This window comes from Nicotiana tomentosiformis, chromosome 12 (genome assembly GCF_000390325.3).
Source record: "Nicotiana tomentosiformis chromosome 12, ASM39032v3, whole genome shotgun sequence".
Taxonomy (NCBI): domain Eukaryota; kingdom Viridiplantae; phylum Streptophyta; class Magnoliopsida; order Solanales; family Solanaceae; genus Nicotiana; species Nicotiana tomentosiformis.
Window position 1 is genome coordinate 108,667,794 of NC_090823.1, and position 21,668 is coordinate 108,689,461.

General features: G+C 35.8%; 2 protein-coding genes across 6 annotated transcripts; both read left to right on the plus strand.

The window, feature by feature from the left end:
• The first annotated feature begins 1,363 nt into the window (after positions 1-1,363).
• LOC104090696 (DNA (cytosine-5)-methyltransferase DRM2) lies at positions 1,364-16,879 on the plus strand. Of its 4 annotated transcripts, none has more exons than XM_009595863.4 (15): positions 1,364-1,493; positions 1,633-1,698; positions 4,963-5,027; positions 8,962-9,008; positions 9,175-9,321; positions 9,462-9,561; positions 9,646-9,689; positions 10,238-10,384; positions 11,034-11,160; positions 11,463-11,554; positions 11,692-12,420; positions 12,612-13,063; positions 14,137-14,184; positions 14,293-14,414; positions 16,650-16,879. In XM_009595863.4, the coding sequence occupies exons 4-12, from the start codon at positions 9,006-9,008 to the stop codon at positions 13,047-13,049; spliced, it is 1,827 nt and encodes a 608-aa protein (XP_009594158.1). In that variant the 5' UTR covers positions 1,364-1,493; positions 1,633-1,698; positions 4,963-5,027; positions 8,962-9,005; the 3' UTR covers positions 13,050-13,063; positions 14,137-14,184; positions 14,293-14,414; positions 16,650-16,879. The 4 variants fall into 4 exon arrangements, with proteins under 4 accessions (XP_009594158.1, XP_009594159.1, XP_018624479.1 ...); XM_009595864.4 differs by having other exon boundaries at positions 14,298-14,414; XM_018768963.3 differs by lacking the exon at positions 4,963-5,027.
• A 743-nt stretch (positions 16,880-17,622) lies between these two features.
• On the plus strand, positions 17,623-21,231 carry LOC104090697 (actin-7). Of its 2 annotated transcripts, XM_018768964.3 has the most exons (7): positions 17,623-17,800; positions 19,022-19,135; positions 19,255-19,324; positions 19,403-19,796; positions 19,875-20,488; positions 20,612-20,678; positions 20,959-21,231. In XM_018768964.3, exons 3-6 carry the CDS (start codon positions 19,265-19,267, stop codon positions 20,675-20,677), a joined length of 1,134 nt encoding a protein of 377 aa, XP_018624480.1. In that variant the 5' UTR covers positions 17,623-17,800; positions 19,022-19,135; positions 19,255-19,264; the 3' UTR covers position 20,678; positions 20,959-21,231. The 2 variants fall into 2 exon arrangements, with proteins under 2 accessions (XP_018624480.1, XP_009594162.1); XM_009595867.4 differs by lacking the exon at positions 19,022-19,135 and having other exon boundaries at positions 17,652-17,800.
• The last annotated feature ends 437 nt before the right edge of the window (positions 21,232-21,668 follow it).

The window sequence follows — 21,668 nt, forward strand, 5'->3', positions numbered from 1 at the left end:
TTACAACAGCCTGAATCTAGCAATTTCTTGAGCCTCAATTACAAAGGCTCCTGTTGGTTTTTCAAAAAACAGCTTCTTGCATTAAGATTCTAAAATTTACCCGAAAATGTTGTTCAAGGTGGTTGTCGGTCTCATTCAAAAGGCGGAGGGGTATAGTTTTTCAAGCATTAAAGATTAATGGGGTAAAATGTATTTTACTCCTTAATTTATTAATACTATTCCATGTTTAATATATTCTCTCCGGTCAATTTTAATTGATATTTTGGTATTTTTTTTTTGTGTTCCACAATATTTGATTTTTTCAGATATTAAGAAGGAATTAATATTCTTTTTCAAAGTTGCCCTTGGAATAGAGAGCATAAAAGTATTTGTTATATTTCCAATGAACAAAATAATATTAATATAGTCAATTTTATTATTAATTAATTCTAAAATATGAATTTCTTAATATGTGTGAAAAATAACCAAAAAAATTATTTAAAATTGATGGGAGGGAGTACTTTTATTCAAACAGGACACAAGAGTAATTTCACAAGAAATAAGTAGGGCACTCTTATTGAGAATAATAATTGCAGTGATGTCAGGTCCAATGTCTACTCTGGAGAGTATAGAATTCATTTTACTTTCTTTTCACTTGCTTCCCCACATATAGTGTTTCTTGTTCTTTCTATCTGTCATTTAAAGTTTTGACATATTAATTAAAAATATTATTTAATTGCATTAATTGATGTTTGACCGAATAACTATTATCTATCAAATAAGTAATTAATGGCTATATGACTTTTAATGATAACGATTAAATTGGAATAAATATTACAATGTATCTTGATCTTTTAAGTGACAAATATTGAGAATGATATTTTTTAATAAAGTAGCAGATAAAAAAGATGGTACCATACTACCAGTAAATAATAAAAAAAAGAACGTTATTATTAACAATCATTTTATTCCCGTCTATACTATATTAATATAGAATCTCCTAAATTCACCCACTTGATGTGACAGAGTTAAAATAGTTTTATTTGATCATATTTTTATAAATACTTTGAAAAATTAATTATTATGGCTTATTTTATTTTTACATAATTTCTAATTATATAAATTTTATTCAAAATATTTATAGTGGGATCTGAAAATAATAGTATATACTATGTAGGCACATTTTATCCCTTCTTGTAAATATAAAAAAATTATTTTCGATAAATCCTCGTATCGATACTAAACTGTGAATTATTATGGCACATAAAATGGAAGGGATGTAATTACACGTGGATCACAAAGCCAAAAGACTATCTTGCCCCTGGCTGAAGAGATGGTTTTTCAAAATTACCCCTGTTCGTCCCTCTCAACTCTCAAGTAAAGAGTAATGCGTTAAAATCCACATATCGAATTCAAGGAATCTCTCTGACTCATTGTCCTCCTAACTCTCACTCCACAACAAAATCTCCTTCATCTTCCTTGTTCACTCTTCACTCTCTAATCAAATATCTCTGGTATATCTTTCTCTTTTCATTTTCACTCTGTAAACGAAAGAACCTTTTTTTTTTTTGGGTTTTTGAATTTGCTGAAACTGTGGTTTTTTAATCCTAATTTTTTAACTTTCTTTTATGTCTGGGTTTTTGGGTAATGCAGGATATTAAGAAGATTTCTCATATAGCTTAAAGTTGCTTGACGACCTTGATCGTCAAAAATTCTCCGGTAATTTTTATGCTTTTAAAATATTCACTCGTTTGCTTACTTGTAATCAGTAATGAATGTCGAAAAACCTAATTTTTGTCTGCATGTTAAATTTTTAGGTGCAATTGAAGCTTTATTTCAAAATTGATAGGAAAAAAACAAAACCTAATCCCTCAATTGCAGAAATTGACTCCAAAAAGAACTAATTTTTGCATTAAAATTCTTGTCTAGTGTTTGACTTAGTGCACCGTGGCAAAATATATAGGATTATATGGAGAAAAAACATCCCCAAATTTCTCCCATTAAGTGCTTATGCTGGCAAACTGAAATATGAAGGATACTCTAAAAAGGAAACTAAAGAGTGAACACTGATCAAAATTAGGCTATTATTGGAGTTTTTCCATTCATTTTATAAGAAAGTTAACATAGATTTTAAGATACAAATATATGCTTAGGTTCACATATCAAGTTTTTTGTGTGCTTCTTAAATCTTAAAGTATGAACCTGGGAAATGTCAGTTTTTATTAGAAACCAAGAATCTTTTTTTATCCAAGATATACTAGCTTCTGTGTAATCTTTTTTTTTTTTGGGGACAAGTTAAGGTTTTATTTGGGTGTGAAAAGTATGGGGAGATTCTTTATTACATTTTAATCATTCTCCAACTGGGAAGAACATTTTTGTTGTTGTTGAGATGATAAAAAAGCAAATGCTTTTAAAATTACCAACATAACAAATGCAGGCATTAGAATACTATCATGTATAACCATGCAAGCCCCCAGTAATACAACTATAAGTAGAACTCTACCTGACTTCTTATGCTTCCTCAAATTTCGTTAATGCTAAATATGGTGTGGATGAAGCAGCCCATCAGCCACTTGTTGGTCGGGCAGTAGACTAAAATTTGCATGTCTACAAACCAGAAAGCACAGAACAAACAGTACCTGGGAATAGTCTAGCACAATTATCAAACACGATCAAGCTTGGCAGGCATTAATTAGTCCTCTTTTAACATATCTTCACAATTGCCATTTGTAAATTGTAATCAATAGAAACATACATGTTTTAGCAAAGGCATAACTGAATAAGAGACATTGTCCATATGTTTAACCAAAATGTACTGTAATTCTTTTGGACTCTGATAATCCAGCAACTTCCTCACAAATATATAGATCTTTTTCTTTGATAATAATTTCATTAAAAAGGGAAAATATACAAGGAGTAACCAAAAAGTAGAAAACCTTACAAAAGGACATGGTTTTCTACGAATGACACCCAATCTTCTATACAAATAGGAACTTCATGGGTGCACCAAATAAGGGAAAAGAGGCTACTCCTCAGGTATACAAGATCTTTTTCTACTCCATCAAAAGCTCTACTATTCCTCACTCCAAACAAACCACAAGTGCAAGAGGAGCAACATTCCAAGCCCTTCATCTTCTCTTCCGTCTTCTAAAGGCCCAACTAAACATAGTTTCCTTAACCGTGCCCGACATCACCCACTCTATACCAAACCAACTCAAAATTTGTCCCCACAAATAAGATGCCATCCGGCAATGTAAAAGGAGGTGGTTCACGTCTTCTCCTGATTCTTTACATATGAAGCACCGACTAACACAAGTAACCTTTCTCTTTCTCAAATTCTCCGCCGTCAAAATCACCCCTCTTGTAGCTAGCCAAGTAAAGAAGCACAACATTCTTGGTACCCTAGGAATCCATACCGAATTATGTGGGAAGGCGACTTCTCCCTAGATAGTAGCTACCCATAATAAGACTTAATGGGAAACTGCCATTTTCCCCGTCGCCCCATCTCCATGCATCATGTCTATCTTGTGAAACTTATTGGCTATGAAGCAGTCCGAGCAAGTTCTGAAATTCATCTACCTCTCAGTCTTGCAAGTTCCTTCTAAACCTCATACTCATATAGATCTAAAGTGGTGAAGTGCTCAAATCCCCATACACCACCCCCAGGCTTTGGTATGCCAATTGTAGATTCTTAGAAACATTCACCAAAGGAAGCTACAAGGATAGAGATGAGATGGTTTCTTATAAAATTGTCAGCTAGAGATTTGCTCACTTGTACAATTCATCTTTAAGTTTAAACTGGAAGCAAGTAGATATAGAGGAAACTTTCATGAAGCCAGTAACTCCATGACAGCGAACCTTATCTTTTGTCTCTGATTTTGAACTGTAAAAGTCATGAAGAATATACAACAACAACAACAACAACCCAGTATAATCCCACTAGTGGGGTTTGGGGAGGGTAGTGTGTACGCAGGCCTTACCCCTACCCTGGGGTAGAGAGGATGTTTCCGATAGACCCTCGGCTCCCTCCCTCCAAGAACTCCCCACCTTGTTCTTGGGGTGACTCGAACTCACAACCATGAAGAATATAAATTTGTAATTTGTTTGTTGATGCATAAGAGAATTGTACAAATTTGTTATTAGTAAAGTAAGAAGCTACTGTAAGAAGCTATTGTCAAAAGACATGATTATACACATCACCCATACGACAAACTAGATGCATCAGCTCTGTGGCAAAAAGAAGAGAAGAATTTTGTTTGCTTACTATAAGTTGCTGAAGTTTGGTACCCCTCCTCAATTGCATCCATTAGTGTATTAGGTAGCAACCCATGATGCATCAGCTTTGGGGCAAAAGAAGAAACAGTTGTCAAGCCAACATAAACAACTAACATTGAGCCTGGATCAGCTGCATCTCTGTACTACAAAAAGTGTCTCATCCCTCCTTTTTTGTGTGAGTGACCTATGAGAAATCTAACACTATTGCAAAACCCTGATGGGTGAAACAAAGCACAGAAGTGAGTTCAGTTTCTCCTATTAAATAGACAAAAGTGAGTTCAGTTCTTCTGTTAAATAGACAAAAGTGACTTCAGTTTCTGCTAACAAAATTACAAATTATAGAAAAATCTGTTGGAAAATACAAATACTTTTGACACATAGAGCAAAGAATAGTTTCACAAAGTCAAGCAGATGATTTCTCAAATTTACCCCTGTTCGTCCCACTCAAGTAAAATAATCACATTAAACTCCACATATCGAATTCATATCTCTCTGGCTCACTGTCCTCCTAACCCTCACACTACAAGAATCTCTCCTTAAGTCTCTTCTTCCTTCACTCTTGATTCTCCTGTATGTATATCTTTCTCTTATCATTTTCACTTGTAAACGAAAGAACCTTTTTTTTTGGGATTTTGAATTTGCCTAAACTGTGGGTTTTCTTTTTCCTAATTTTTAACTGTTTTTGGTCTGAGATGTTGGGTAATGCAGGATATTAAGAAGATTTCTGATATAGCTCAAAGTTGCTGACGACCTTGATCGCCAAAGATTCTCGGGTAAGTTTAATGGTTTTAAATCTTTTTGGTCATCTTCTTACTTGTAATGGGTGATGAATGTTGGAAAAACCTAATTTTTGTCTGCTTGGAATTTTTGGGGAAATTGAAGTTCTATTTCAAAATTATTATGAAAAACAAGACTAATCCCCCATTTGCAGAAGTTGACTCCAAAAAGAACTAATTTTGCATTAAAATTCTTGTCGGATGTTCTATCTGCATTTGTTTAGATTTGTATTAGTTGCAGAAGGCAAATGCTTAAGCTGAATGAGACTACTGGAACCTAGTGGTGCATTCTTATGCATTTTTGCATTATTTTTGCAACTAATGTGTTATGGACCTAAGAAAACGATGTTACAATCTAAAAAAAATGATATATGTTAAAATACAACAAACAGGATGCTCACTACAGCTATAACTGATTACATATAATGAGAAAAACAGACACAAAAAGATACCTTGACATAGCTATGATTATGAGTTTATATAACGTATATAATGAGAATATTAGGACATTTCTTGCCTAACATTTTAACCTCTTGGTAATTTGCACCCTAACCGCTTAACTTAGGTATCAAAGTGCCACCAAAAGTCTAATGTCGAACATGCTGTCTGTGATAGGAAAAACAAAGCTTTCTAAGAAGTAAGAACTATATTTCCATGCAATTTATTTTGTTTTTTCGTCTATCACTTGGTGTATCACTCTTCATATACAAGCACAAAATATTAACTACATAAACAATTTTTTTTCTCTCTTCTTCCTTTTACTAGATAGCATGAGATGAATATGATGCGAGAAAAGAAAATTTTTCTAATAAAGATATTTTCGTTCTTTTAAGCCAGGAGGAAAATTTATAGATATTCAGAAGAAAAATGTATAGCATGGGAGGGCCGAAGATGAGAGTTAAATAGAAGATACAAAATTGTATTTATACTATTGTGGTTGTATTGCCTTTTTTCTTGTTGAAGGTATGGGGTTAGGTTTGTCTTTTCAAAAAGGATAAGAAATTGACAAGATTATAAAAAATAGTTTGCACCAAATCTACGCGCCTCCCCTTGAATAGTTCAAATTAATGTGTCTTTTAGTGACCATATCGTATGGAAATATTATTTATACCGTCTTTTTCAATGTTGCTATTGAAAATTGAAATGTTATATTTTTGGGACACTTCGGTACAAAGTGATTGATGTTGCCATGCTAATTACTATGTGCTAGTAAAGATGTAGATGTATCATTTGAATCTTGTCCCACTCTTTGTACATATTGAGGAAAATAATCAATCTTTAGGTCTTTAGAAGGTGTAATACAAAAGATGGAATGTCACTATATGATTGTTTGAATTGTAACAGTGCGACAAGGTTCAAATGAATCATATTAAATACAAAACATGCAATATCACAGTATCAGATTGCTTGAAATTATGGATTTCTTCTTTAAGACTTGGTCCAATTTGTATCTCCTTGTTCCTTTGAAGTTGAATGAACCCCAACTTTGTAAGAAATTCACAAGTTTTGCTTCTTTTTGTCGCTCTTCTACTGTGCCTTGGCTTGTAAAGTTGGTTTGTTTTATATTTTCTATTTATGCCTCGACTTGTACAATCTATATTGCCGGCTTTGGTTGGAGGGTGAGAGATGAAAATAGAAGCACTGCAGTGTTGTTGTCTTTGAAAAGGAAACTAGGTCTTTGCTAAAATATCATATTGGTTATCTGCATGTTTGGGACTAGATTCTTTCAATTTCTTCAAATATCTGTGGAAGCCATTTTCAGTGAGCTAATAATCTATTTTTGAGACAAGTTACTTGTCAGCACTTATTTTGGTCAATGCTGCATATGTCTTGTTACGCGGCGCCTTCCTGAGATTCGTTGGAAGGGCGATGTAAGGCTAAGCAACCGATGTCCATGCAGTTACTATCCGTTAACTGGGGTCCCCTTCGTACGCTAGACGAGACTGTCAGTGCCGTACGGAAAACCAATGTCAAGAGCAATTGAGAGAAGAGAAAAGAGAATTGAGAATGAAAAAAAACTTGATTGCATTAATGAAAGCTATTACAGAAAAGCAACACGGTGTCGAGGGGGAGAGACACCAGTACAGAGAATTGTTTGCTTGCTAGAAAGTTTGAATGCTTGATCCCCCCTAATAATGCTTAAAAAAATAAACCAAAGTTCCAGTACAAGACCTAACTAAGCTAGAGAGACATAATGGAAATACATGAAGTCAAACTACTCTATATTTACAATGAAAAGGACTTGGATTCCTACAAAGTAGAAGCAGGTCCGTTGGCAACAACCTTGTCTTTAGCATCAGAGTCTGCGCGTGCGGCGCTGTTGGCATCTGTCTGCGGCTGGGCGCTGGCGAGGGCTATCGGTGGGGCGACATAGGCACATGCGCGCTTGTCACATGGCGCGGCCAAGACCACGGGGCCGTCTTTGGCGCTAGGCGTTGGGAGGCTTGCCAGGACTCCATTGGGCGCGTCCAAGGGGTCATGGGGCATGGGGCATGGCTGGAAAGCCGCCCATGACAGTCTTCACGTGGCATAACATGTTTAAAATTGCTTCTATCTTGAGTTGAGTACTTGTTAGCACTCTTGGTATCTCTAGAATATTGTAGAGAACAAGCTTAGAAAAGGAAAAATTGTATCCCTAAGTTTTCAAGATAATAAAAAGGAGGCAGCCTTGATAAACTTTCAATCATCTCCTGCTGGATGGTTGTTGAAAGGTGAACATGGGCTTATGAAATCCCTTTTTATCATGTTTCACCGTGACTGTTCTTCCAAATCACAGGATAATTAATTACCCCCTCCCTCGAGTAGTTTAAGCTATTTATGAGAATTCTGCAACTTCTTCAAGCTCTTCATGAGGATGAATATCCTGTTTGTAATATTTGGGGAACTTTTACCATATTTGTGTAGGAAACTGTGGTTCCTCTATAATCATTGAACCTAAATGATAGTGAAAACTATTTTAAGTCTTGCCATTTTTTTAAGGGTGAAACAGCAGGCAAGTAGGAGGTTTTGAAGGTTTGAGAAAGCTCGACAATTTTTGGGGTTGTTTTGGATGCACATTTGAATTGTTTCTAACAGAAGTAAATTGGAAAGAATCAATAGTTTAACAATTCCATGGAGAGTTCTTCAGGACTAACCTTTTTAAGTTAAGTCTTCATAGACCTGGTCATATTGATGTTAGTATTATCCCACTGCCAATGTTGGTGCCAAAGAGGAATCAGTAGGAGGCATACGATCTTGTTCTCTTATGATTTGTGTCATTGATTCCATCAAACAAAACCTGTTTGAGGCGGCCTCTTTTTTAAATTTGGATGAGTTGCAAGCCAAGTCGAAATGCAATTCAAGTCGAAATCAAATATGAACTTAAAAATGCAAATATATTGGAAATTATGTAAATAGGACCCAGATTAAAGCATGAACGATTATGAAGTGAAAACATAAAGGGCATGGTATTAGTTCTTCAATCCCTCTTATTCTAACATCACAAATAATTAACTTGTCCTTTTCGTCATCAAAACTTTGATTAAGAGAGCATGTTAAATAATTCAATAGCGAAAAATTATAATACTGAACGATACATGCTTAAATTTAGGAGGAAAGTCATATGATCAAAGGAAAAAATAAATCTAGGAGCAAAGTCTCTTCATTTCCTTTTCGATATAGGCCTTGGTATAGTGAATGGGATTGGAAATTGCTTTTTGTACTTATGTTAATTAATTGAAGAAGGTATCATGTATATTCTTTTGAAGTTGTGTTTTGTGTCCAACAGGAAAGAACTTAAGTGCTATATCCTCCTGCTTCAATATCAAGACATGAAGAAACTTTTGTTTTTGAGTTTTTTGTGTGAGATATGATGGGCTAACTTTTAGCTTTGATGATTGATCTGTGGAGCTTTAATGACAGTAATTCACGTTTACCTTCTGGTGTTTTGTAGGGTGCTTAACAATTCGGAGTTCGTTTTCAGGCTTACCTTGAGAAATGGTAAATTTAGCTCGTTTCTCAATTCCCTTACACTGCAAGTTTTTGAATTCCTTCTGTTCTAATAAATCAGAAAAGAAATTATATGTTCCTTTTTTATTCAGATTTTTGATAAATGGAGGAAAAACATTTATTGTTTGTTTGTATTTCTTGTTTCAATCCCGTGCAGGACAACAATCTTTCTGGAGAAGACAATGACAACATTGACTGGGATACTGAAGATGAATTAGAAATACAGGAAATACAGGACACAACATTTTCCTCATGCATGGATTTAAGAACTACTGGACAACATACTGTTAGATGTGATGGGGAGGTAAATGCTTTAAGCCTATGTTGATACCTACTGATACTTCTTGTCAAGGACATCGTTTTTAACCCCCAAAAAAGGAAAAAAAAAATAGTTCATACCATTGCATCTCAACTTATGGTCAATTCTTGTTCTCTTACCTGAAGGCAAGCTCATCATCAGTACCCTGTCAGTCCAAGTTCATTCAGCAGTTTGTAGTGATGGGATTTCCTGAAGCATCTATTGCAAAAGCAATAGAGCAAAATGGTATTTGAATATGACTAGTTTTTATACAACTAAAAATTTTGATTTTTCTTTCGTGGCATTTATGTTATGTGACTTTGGACGCAGGAGAAGATTCAGATTTGGTGTTGGATGCTCTTTTGACATTCAAGGTGCGTAATGTCTGCCTCATTGTTTTCAAACTGCTTATATTATATTTTGTAATAGGTCACTGTCTGAGGGAATGAAGATGGTTCAATCCACCCCTCATTTGGCAACTACCTTTTGTTCTTCTAATAGTTGTTGCCTATAGATGCCACCACTTGCATAAGATGGTTTATAGAGAGAAGCTCATTTACATGTTCCAAGTAAAGTTAAGATCAATCAGGGTTTTAAATGAGATGGTGACACCTATTAATGTAGAGATTGGGCCATGTGAACACTGGATTCCTAGGTGTTGACTGTGCAAAGAATGATGTCAATTGTTCTTTGTCCGGTCTGCACAACTCTGTTAGCAAGCTTGAACTGTATTAAGAATATGCATGACTTCTCCTTCCATTTTTTCACAAGTAATGACCCTCTAATACTAACAACCCCCCCACAACCCCCAAACCATCTCCAAAAGAGGAGGAAATAAAAATAGAAAAATTCTGGTCTTTGCATAAATTTTAGCAGTATTAATCATCCATTCATACTTTTCATTTGTCTTTGGATGTTGCAGGCCCTTGAAGACTCTCCCGAAGAACAACCCAGTGCTAGCCCTCAACCCTGCATTAATTCTGATGATAGCTCTTCTGAATACAATGAGAACTTACTGGATGATGTGTATGAGGAAGATAGTTGGTCCTCCGACTCAGATAGCTGTAGAGTATGTTATCCTCAATCATACGCCATTCTCTATTTTTCTTTTCAGTGTCTAACTGTGGCATAGGAAATATTCTATCTGGTTTCTATTTGTTCAAAAGATACATTTAGCCATTTTTTTGTTCGGGCACCTTTTTGATCTTTGTAACAGTCATTTGTGTAATGCAATATCAGTGATATGGTATTTTTGAACACCCATGGCTTCTTTTCCTGCTAGATTATATAAGTAATATGAGGTGGTTTAGTTTTACAAATTTGCGGACAACTACAAAATAAAATTAAAGGTATTTGTGATTTTCAGCTTTGACAGCCATCAGGTTCTTCCAGTTGGAGGATGCACAAGATATTTTCATTTTTCTTTTAATTTAGGATTTGGGGAGACATAGAAGTGGTTTGTTTGGGAGTAATTTCTCCAAATGAGGAGACGGTGACCTGTAAAAGTAGTTCTGAAAGTTGGACGAGTGTGACTCGAAATTAATTTTTAGCTGCTCACTATTTTTGGGGCTTAAAGAACCTTCTGTCTCACGTATTTATGCATCAACTTGTACTTTTTTTACCACTTAAGATTTTTGCTGGTCCTGAATGTTGTTACAAGTTTTCTGGGCACAATTATATAAAGCTTTTCTAACATTTTCCTTTTGCAACTGTGATAGAATTCTGCTAAACAATGCTACGTGAAAGTTGAGAGCAGTTCTTCGTCTGAAAAAGAGCAGACTTTATTGTTCCTGGCAAGTATGGGATACCCCGCGGAAGAGGCTTCCATAGCAATGGAGAGATGTGGTTCGTATATTAAATAGTGCATTGTCCTCTACATAACTAATGTTATCTAAATCTTTTTATCTGATTAGACATTTAGTTTAGCTTTTGATATGTATTAATTATGCTAAGATTTTATCAATGGCGGAAGAAATCTTATTCATGCAAGTTCTAGGTTAGATGCTACTCTGTTGAGTTCCTAGTTATGTATTTAGAACAAAATCTGCTTATTGACACTACGATATTCCTGGATATCTTATTAGAACTGTAGCACCTTTTTTTAATTTCATTTCTAGGTTATTAATGTCCTATTCACAACTTTCTAGGTCCAGAAGCATCGGTTGCTGAATTGACAGATTTCATATGTGCTGCTCAAATGGCTAGAGCAGAAGATGTCTATCTGCCAGAAGATGTAAAGGTCTGCTTTCCCCTCGCAGTATTGTGAAATGGACTCATGCGAACTAACAATCTGCCCAACTTTGTTTGCATTTATAATTGCAAATTTGCAGTGTCATTTTCCATAGGATTGATGTTTTTTTCCTTCCATTGTGACAGCCAAAACTGAATCATATATTGAATGGTAGTGGTGGATACAAGAAGAGGAAGATGTACAATGAATTGTGCAAAAGAAAAAAGGCAAAGGCAATTTTTGAGGAAGAGACAATTCGTTTGCCCAAACCTATGATTGGGTTTGGGGTTCCTACCGAACCACTTCCAGCAATGGTTCGAAGAACTCTTCCCGAGCAAGCTGTTGGACCCCCGTTTTTCTACTATGAAAATGTGGCTCTAGCTCCAAAGGGTGTGTGGGACACAATTTCTAGATTTTTGTACGATATTGAGCCAGAGTTTGTCGACTCCAAATATTTTTGTGCTGCTGCAAGAAAAAGGGGTTATATTCATAATCTGCCGGTTGAAAATAGATTTCCTTTGTTTCCACTTGCCCCACGTACCATTCATGAGGCACTTCCCCTATCGAAGAAATGGTGGCCATCTTGGGATCCACGGACAAAGTTAAATTGTTTGCAAACAGCCATTGGAAGTGCACAATTGACGAATAGGATTAGGAAAGCTGTGGAGGACTTTGATGGTGAGCCACCAATGAGAGTTCAGAAGTTTGTTCTTGATCAATGTCGGAAGTGGAATTTGGTGTGGGTTGGGAGAAACAAAGTTGCTCCTTTGGAGCCTGATGAAGTTGAAATGCTACTGGGATTTCCAAAGAACCATACTAGGGGAGGTGGTATAAGTAGGACCGATAGATACAAGTCGCTTGGTAATTCATTCCAGGTTAGCCTAACCTTCTTTCTTTTTTATTTCACTGATATCTATGTCTTATTATTTTCTCCCTCCTTCCCCTTTTCCCCATGAACTTGGGTTTGTTAAATATAGTGAAGCTACTCCTTTTATTGGCTTATTCAATTTCTTTTCTTTGTTAGAATAACTTTTGACATGATACTTGGATCGATCATTTCGATTAGGTTGACACTGTGGCATACCATTTGTCGGTATTGAAAGACTTGTTTCCCGGTGGTATCAATGTCTTATCACTCTTCTCTGGAATTGGCGGTGGTGAAGTTGCTCTTTATCGTCTTGGTATTCCACTAAACACAGTGGTTTCTGTGGAAAAATCTGAAGTCAACAGGGATATTGTGAGAAGCTGGTGGGAGCAAACTAATCAGAGAGGGAACCTTATACATTTTAACGATGTGCAGCAGCTGAATGGAGACCGCTTGGAGCAACTGATAGAGTCATTTGGAGGATTTGATTTGGTAATTGGTGGAAGCCCGTGCAATAACCTTGCAGGCAGTAACAGAGTGAGCAGGGATGGGCTTGAAGGCAAAGAGTCTTCCCTATTTTATGACTATGTTCGGATATTGGACTTGGTCAAGTCCATAATGTCCAGACATAAACATTAGTAGACAAGTAGCAGGCAAGTTCTGTACTTTGTTTTTCCTTCATTTTGCAAATTACTTTACTAAAGCCCCCTTACTTTTTTTGACTATGTGTCTGTTTAATATATGTCCTCCAAGACTTTTCTTTATTAAAGTTCCAGGAAAAAAAATACTTTTCTTTGTTGCTATTCTCTTATATCTTGCTTAACGTTATATAGGCGCCAATAGAGGAGCTGCAATGTTATACATAGAAACAAGATTGAATCCTGGATTTCTTTATTGCTATATCTTTGTTCTAGTTAATAAAAACAATCACTCTCTCCTTGTTTTGCTTTTAAGTCTAAACCAAAGAGATCCTGGTTTTTTCCGTGTTCAAGAATCTTACAATTTGACAGTACTTTTGAGGTATTTCCGATGACAATTTTCTCCACTTTAGTTTTTCAATCCTTGATTGGCATTTGTAAGAGAAGCATTATCTTGGTTGAAATGAGGTCTATGGTTACTGTTTAGGGAACAAGTGGACTACATTGGTTTCTGCTGATCATCACCTTGATATTTCATCGCAGTGGCATTCTGACAGTGCTGCTGCCTTATGATCTAACGGTTTTAATAATCATTGGGTTCCATTCCATCTGAGTCTTTGTGTCCAACAAACATCTTTTAGTCATACTGAACTTTGAAAATGTCTTGACTGATATAAAATCATCTATTTATGATGTTATCTACTCATTTCTTGGAAGTCAGTTTTTTTTTTCTTCTTGACAACTTTCAAACAAATCTGCACATGCTCATAGTCTCTTAGTCTATTTCCTGACAGCTTAGAAGCATGTGCAACCTCATTAGTTTTATTACATTTTTAACTTCAGCATATTACTATTTGATAAGGGTTGTTTGTGTAGCTTTAGTCTCTCTTTTATACCTTAGAATGTCTCAATCTTATTAGACCATCCTCCATGCATCTAAGAAATTTGTGTGAGAAACCAAATGAACCTCTTGGGACTAACATCAATTGGAGAGCAACTATCATATTCTGAATTGCTTTAAATTTAATAATTTTTCGTGTTGTTTTTTCCCTTAAAGTTCTAAGCTGAATTGCTTCATTTTCTTACAGGTTATATCATCCCAACTGCCGTTACTTATGCTAGATTAACAAGTTCAAGTAAGTGGCAGGAAGCTTCTCTTTCAGGTCTTTGGATACACGTAAATTATTTGAAGCATTCTTTTCCAGCCTAACAGATAGTTTTCCTCCATTTTCTGTTGTTTCCAGAGCAGGTGTCGTATAATTTTTGTGCACAAATGTAAATCCAACTATTGTAGTTGACAGCAGTAACAGGAGGCATTTGATTAAACAATTGAATTATTCATCAAACTGTGCGTTGCTTTAAGAAGGTGATTTAGAGCAAGCAAGCTGAACATTCTTGACCTACGATGTGTTCTTTTATCTTGTGTTCTGCATATCATGTGAGAGGTTTCTTGAAACTGAATGTTAATGAAAGAGTTGAAAGATGGCATATTTTTGCTGGTTTGTTTATTTGTTTGTCTGCAGGTTTTCTGATCGAAATCATTTTTTTTTTTGAATCCATCAAAATCTTGAGCAAAATGTTACTGCAACATACCCCCCCCCCCCCCCCAACACACAAATATAGTAAGACCACTCTCGTAATGAGCATGAAGGGATATATGAATTAGTCCCATCAGAATTTCGTGACCATTTTGTCTGGTGACTTTGTGGTCCACTAATGTAGCGTTTAAGTTTCTTAAACATCTACAATTCATTGCTCGTTTCCAAGCCTGTTGTCCTGGTTTTCAAATGCTCCACTTCCATCATCAGTCCCCTCAGGTATGTTTTAAAGTTTGTCAATTTTTATGATTCAAGCGACCTCTTCTGTTATATATTCAAATGCAATAAATGGAATAAAGTTTCTACTTTCTATGGTTCTGGTTTTACCATAATGGAATTACTCTTTAGTGCTTAATCCAACTACTACTGGTTGATTATTCTATGTTGTCAACAAAAATGAGGGCAACAGTGAGAAGATTTTTATTTTTTTTTGATAAGGAGACAAAGGGGCATTCCGAGAAATGAACCAGCAGAAGATTCTACTGGTGTTATTAGTGAGGGAATTCTGAATAAGATTAAATAAGTTGTTTTCTTATAGGATCCACTGAATTAACTTTGTTGATCTATATTCTATCTAGTTAGAGTTGGATATCTTCCTTCATTGGTTATAGACCTTAGGTTTGCACCTGTAAACTAGCTGAATAACGTGATTTCTCGTTATTCAAAAACATAAGCAGCCTTTGGCCAAATTTTTTGTTTTGAACAGCAAAATTAGTAGCTTTTCTCTCTTTTTCATTCACCAACTTCAAGTTGGTAATCCTCGGGTTCGTTGAAGCCATCTTAGTAAAAACCATTTGAAAAACTGTATGAATCATCTTAAAGGCAGGCCTCCAAGACTCATTATTACAGTTGTAGAAATAACTATAACCACAGGCTTCTACATTCTTCTTTGGCTTTCAAGAAGATGATAAATGTGAAATTAAGTAAAATTACTGCTGACTGGTCCCAGCATAAAAAGCGCATGAAAAAGAAAAATATGATTGCAAGGTACATGATAGAACCACATGCGTGAGTCCCAAATTTTATATGTTTCTGTGGTTGAATCTTCCTTTTCTAACCAATTTTTCGAAGTTTGGAATCTTAATATTTACTTTGATACAAGGGACAGATAAAACTTGGATAACATAAGCTGATGTATTCTGTTTACTTGTTATATTCTGCTTGTGTGATTTTATGTCTGAAGTGATAACTATGGATATCAAGATGGCTATGAATTTTTGTGCTTTGATATGAATAAGGTAGTTGCTATGATTAGAGGATAGTTCTGCCGAATAAATCATGATTTGCCTGGGTTTTGGTCTTCTCTATTTTAATTTGTAATGAGTCATTGTCACTGCTTTTTGATTCATTAGTGTTAATCTTTGAATTAGCTTAGTCTCTCATGATCATTCACTTGAATCAATGGATGTTGCTTTTATGATTAGGATCCTTTACTGATGAAGTCTGTGTGTGTATAATCAGTGCATTGAGCCCCCTGTTCATGCATTTTTACATGCGCGCATCTCTTTCATGTTGTTAATTTGAAATCCTTGATGCTCAGTTCAGTCTCATAGTTGTCATTCTGTGCGATTCCATGTAGTTAAAACACTTGATAGCTTTCTTCGGATAATGAAATTCAACATATTCGTTTAGGTTGCACACCTCCAATGGTCATGACTTACTAAATTTTTAATTCATTTGTTTGACAATACGTTTTAAATAATTGTAGTGTGTCGTGTATTAGATGATGCCTGCCTTCAAGTGATTCTTGAGCTTATAACCTGACCACCACTTTGTGAAGATGGAGCTGATGTTTATCAAGTCATTTAGAAATGTTGTATTCTAGTTATTTTGTCTTTTTATTTGTGTTTTTTGTCATATCCTCAATCTCTATTTCAGTATTAGTACCATGCGGTTGACTCATCATATAATGAAAGATGGTCCTGATCTTAGTGCTTGACATCTTAAAAGGGTTTTTAAGTTTTTTTTTTTTACTGAATCATTTATTTATCTATCTTTTGTAGGTGGAGCAAATGAACAAAGGGCAGAGAAAAGCAGTGAGACCTTACTTAAGAGTACCGATTGATTGTTGCTGAAACTTAAAATCGTTTAGAAATCTTTTATCTTCGAACATTTTCAAACTTAAGTATTCTAATTCTTGAATTGTAAACAGTATTATATATTTTTGACTCTTTGGATATTACCCTTGGATATGTTGGGATTATTGGAATATGATTCTGGTTAACTTCCTCAATTTAGTGTTCCCTGCCATCCTGATGGGCCTTCTAGAGGCTTTGGTAGAGATTGCTTCCAGGAATCAAAATACTTTTGTTGGGAGTTTGCAATTCTTTTCTTTTGGTGGCGCATGCTATTTAGAGATTAGTCAGTACTTATTTTGTCCTGACATTGTAAACTAAAAATCTTGACTTCAGGGCAATTTAGGACATCTATGTCTCAAAAAGTTGAACTGAAAAATTGTAATTCATGACGCACTGGTTAATTCTTGAATAGCAGTCCTTTAGAGGTAGCTTGCTACCTGATGTCATTTCTATGCAAATCAAGTGACAGTTAAGGAAGCGAGTTACGCAATACCTGTAATAGGTAGCAGATACTTAGTGAATAGTCGAGGTATACGCAAATTGGCTCCGCAATATCATAAATTCTTTTCTCTCATGTGACCGCCCTCTAGCCCTCCAAATTCGCCGGAGCAATAATGAACTCCTGATTCAAATTACAGATATGGTAGAAGATGAGCATTTTAAGAGTTTATTTTGGGTATAACTCAAAAAATAGAGCAAAACGTACAACTCTTAAAAGCGAGATACAAAAAATACAGTTTTGCATGAGATACATTTTAAGAGTGTGTTGCAGTCTTGTAGTGAATAAATAAATCTAGGTAAGTTAGAAATAATTGCAACAATCTCTTTTTCTAATGTAAAAATAGAGAAAAATTTGATTTCTGTAAATCTCATCGGAATTCCACATTTTTGCATTTGCATTTTCATTTCATTTACCTGATACCCCTTTAAAGGAATCAAAGATACATGGGGATAGGAGCCCACATTCGTTTTTCCTTAAATATATTTCCTACTGTATTCTAGAGGCTTCTCTTTGTTTAGGAAAAGGGGAGTCTTCTCTTCACCCGCTGCCGCTAGTCAGTCAAACAGCAAAAAGGGTTTGATTTCTTTTCAATTTCTGCTTTTCAATTATTGTTGATAATCATCCCTCTTCAGTTGTTTAATATTTTGATTTTGCGATTTCCTGTTTTGTTCGTTGTCTTCACTTTCACCCTGTTGTGCTGGCTATTTGCTTTGATTTTGCTCGACTTTTTGATGTTGTTGCTGCTAAGTGAATTCTGGGCTTCTTAGTTTTTGATTTGAACTTCACTTAAAACTTTGTTTGGCTGATCTCTCACTATGTTTGATAATTTTGGTGGCTAGAAAGTTAATAAAAGGGCTCGTTTTCTTTATCTTTTAGTGAATACTTCATCTGTCCTTTTTTTCTTAAATTAAGGTGACGCTGGTAGTATTTGATGAGTCGAAAGAGGTTTTTCCTTTGCCATAAGTTTTTCAAATAGTTTCGATATATTTTGGGCTGTCGACTATTGTGACTTTATTTTACTTCATCTTATTTTGATAGGGATGATCTTAGACGGCTAGTGGTTAATGTTGTGCCCGCACTATCCTGTTTTTCCTAGCTCAGGGCCTTAATTACTAGTTATTGTTATTGCATGTAATCTATTTTATGGTTTTTATGATGATGCTACTATTTTTATGGTTTCTGATGATGGTACTATATAGTCTCTTCTCGTTTTCTTTCCGCCTTCCTGAGGGTCTATCGGAAACAGCCTCTCTCTCCCATCGGGCAGGGGTAAGGTCTGCGTACTCACTACCCTCCCCAGACCACAAGTGGGATTTTACTTGGTCGTTGTCCTATTTTATGTGACAGGGTCCTGACTCGTGAGTAAGTCTAATTCTTGTAGGAGTCTGCGTTCATTTAATGTAGACAATATTCTTCATAGAGCTGAGATGCATGCCATAGTCCTGTTGTGGAATTGTGCTAAGACATATTTGGAGGACGTAATAAGCCATCGTTCTATAAAATGCATTTTGTTTCCCTTTGCCATTACATGCATTTTTTCTCCTCTCTTTTTTTTTTTTTGGATAAGTCAAAATTCATCAATAAACACTAGCTCAGTATAAAAAATATGTACAAGTGTGTATACAACTCAACTCGAGTTATTCGGAGTCACATATCAAGTTTGCCTAGATATTATCATGGATGAACTTCAACTGCATCTGTTGACTTGTTTCTCCTTTCTATTGTGTTTTTCTTGAATCTTAATTGCAGTCTGCAATATTGTTTCTGATGTTTTTGTTCTCTGTTCTCCTTTTAGGAGTAGGGGATGTTCTTTGGTTGTAACAGCAGGTTTTTTCTGTATAAAAAAAGGGAATTGATCTATCTTAGATCTTGAAAGCAAATTGCAAAGAGAAATAAACAAATTGGTGGAGTAAGCAATTTTTTGCACAAACTGAGCTACGCTGATATTGTTAACATTCTTTACTTTGACTCTGCATTTGTACCGGTGATTTCTCATCTAGATTGTACTTGTACTTTTAATATATGTAGTCCTTAGAAGATGGCTGAAGGTGAGGACATTCAACCACTCGTTGTTGACAATGGAACTGGAATGGTTAAGGTTAGCTAGAAAAAAATAGCTTGCAGTTTTAACTTATTATTATTTAAGTTTGTTAGTGACTCATATTCTTTTTTCAAGGCTGGCTTTGCTGGAGACGATGCTCCAAGGGCTGTATTTCCAAGTATAGTTGGTCGTCCTAGACACCAAGGAGTAATGGTTGGGATGGGGCAAAAAGATGCCTATGTTGGTGATGAAGCTCAGTCTAAAAGAGGTATTCTGACTTTGAAATATCCGATTGAACATGGTATCGTCAGCAACTGGGATGACATGGAGAAAATTTGGCATCATACATTTTACAATGAGCTTCGTGTTGCTCCCGAGGAGCATCCTGTTCTTCTTACTGAGGCACCACTTAACCCCAAGGCAAACCGAGAGAAAATGACCCAGATCATGTTTGAGACCTTCAATGTGCCAGCCATGTATGTTGCAATCCAGGCCGTTCTTTCTCTGTATGCTAGTGGTCGTACTACTGGTAAGCAGAATTTCTGTTATCTTCTGGTTCTTTATTGCTTATAATCCATTACTAATATGATCGTTGTGATTCAAAAAGGTATTGTGCTTGATTCTGGTGATGGTGTGAGCCACACTGTCCCCATCTATGAGGGATATGCGCTTCCCCATGCCATCTTGCGGTTAGATCTTGCCGGTCGTGATCTTACTGATTATCTCATGAAGATTCTCACTGAGAGAGGTTATATGTTTACCACATCTGCTGAACGGGAAATCGTTCGTGATGTGAAGGAGAAGCTTGCCTATGTTGCATTGGATTTTGAACAGGAGCTTGAGACAGCAAAGAGTAGCTCATCAGTTGAGAAGAGCTATGAGCTTCCTGATGGACAAGTCATCACAATCGGTGCTGAGAGGTTCCGTTGCCCTGAGGTCCTATTCCAGCCATCATTGATTGGAATGGAAGCAGCAGGAATTCATGAAACAACCTATAACTCAATCATGAAATGTGATGTGGACATTAGGAAGGATTTATACGGAAATATTGTGCTCAGTGGTGGCTCAACAATGTTCCCTGGCATAGCAGATCGAATGAGCAAAGAAATCACTGCTCTTGCTCCAAGCAGCATGAAGATCAAGGTGGTTGCACCACCCGAGAGGAAGTATAGTGTCTGGATTGGAGGGTCAATTCTAGCTTCTCTCAGTACTTTCCAACAAGTTAGTTTTCCTTCGCTCTATTTGACTGTAGCCAAAAGAAAAAAAGGAAGATTTATTTTTGATTTTTCTCTTGTTAACTCTTCAAGCTTGAGGGATTAGCACTAATTTCTAGTTAATATGCAGATGTGGATTTCAAAGGCCGAGTACGATGAATCTGGTCCTGCAATTGTTCACAGGAAATGCTTCTAAGGTTGGTCGGATCTTGAGTCCTTTATTTTTTATAATAACACTGTTTTTTTTTTGGGGGGGGGGGGGGGAGGGGGAGTGGGGACACTGCATGAACTAGATGCTGCACTTCTGTTATGTTGGTCGGATTGTAAAGGTGCATTTGAAGTGATCTTGGGAGCAGTATATCTAGTTTGGTAGTCCTTTATTTTTTCCTATAAAAATAATTTTGCTAGTAAGCCATGGAAGTGGTTGAAGAGCCATCTTAAGAAGAGACTAAATGCTTCTGTTTTATTGCTTCTCAGGTTGAGACAGCTGTGGTTATATTTCTCATGTAATCAGAGGTTTTGCAATAGTGTGGAATGTGGATTTGCTTGCAGTTTTGAACTCTATATACTAGAAAATACATTAGAAGTGACCTTGTTCCAGTTTACATGCTATGTTGGTAACTGAATGATAGACTTGGTGTTACTGTGCTTTATATTCACGTGAGAGATTGGATTTGTATGTTAGCTTTCAAGATGTTATGAATATGATATGTTCATATGATGGTAATGAAGAGTGAGAGATTGGATTTATACGTAGCTTTCGATATGTTATGATAAGTATATGTTCATAATGGACATGGCACGAGGTTGGTGTTCTTGTTTCATGGTCAAACATTAAATACTTGCACCTAAATATGTTCAACTAAACTTTGTCATAACTAAAAAGCATTTTAACAACTCATTATTTGCTCAGTAAAATAGAGCAAAGTATTCTAGAATTTTTAAATATAATTCGAACTCTCCAAATGTAACTAACTAGACATAAATATGAATGACTGCACAGTATGCCATTGCAGCATGATAAGCTTACTAGTTTCATAATTTGAAGTTTATTCAATTCTTGTTCTTTCATTATGTTAACTACCTCACCCCCGGTAACTCAATTATCACGCAACACGGTCAAATCAAGTCCAAAATTTATAATCAAAATTTGCTAAGAGTTTGGAATCATATCTATTTCATGTAAG

Coding starts and splice junctions, on each gene's coding strand:
- LOC104090696 (XM_009595863.4), top strand. Junction 9,690..10,237: donor ATGCTCTTTTGACATTCAAG/GTGCGTAATGTC, acceptor TGGATGTTGCAG/GCCCTTGAAGACTCTCCCGA. Junction 11,555..11,691: donor ATCTGCCAGAAGATGTAAAG/GTCTGCTTTCCC, acceptor CCATTGTGACAG/CCAAAACTGAATCATATATT.
- LOC104090697 (XM_018768964.3), top strand. CDS start 19,265: ATGGCTGAAGGTGAGGACATTCAACCACTCGTTGTTGACAATGGAACT. Junction 19,325..19,402: donor ATGGAACTGGAATGGTTAAG/GTTAGCTAGAAA, acceptor TCTTTTTTCAAG/GCTGGCTTTGCTGGAGACGA. Junction 19,797..19,874: donor TGCTAGTGGTCGTACTACTG/GTAAGCAGAATT, acceptor TGATTCAAAAAG/GTATTGTGCTTGATTCTGGT.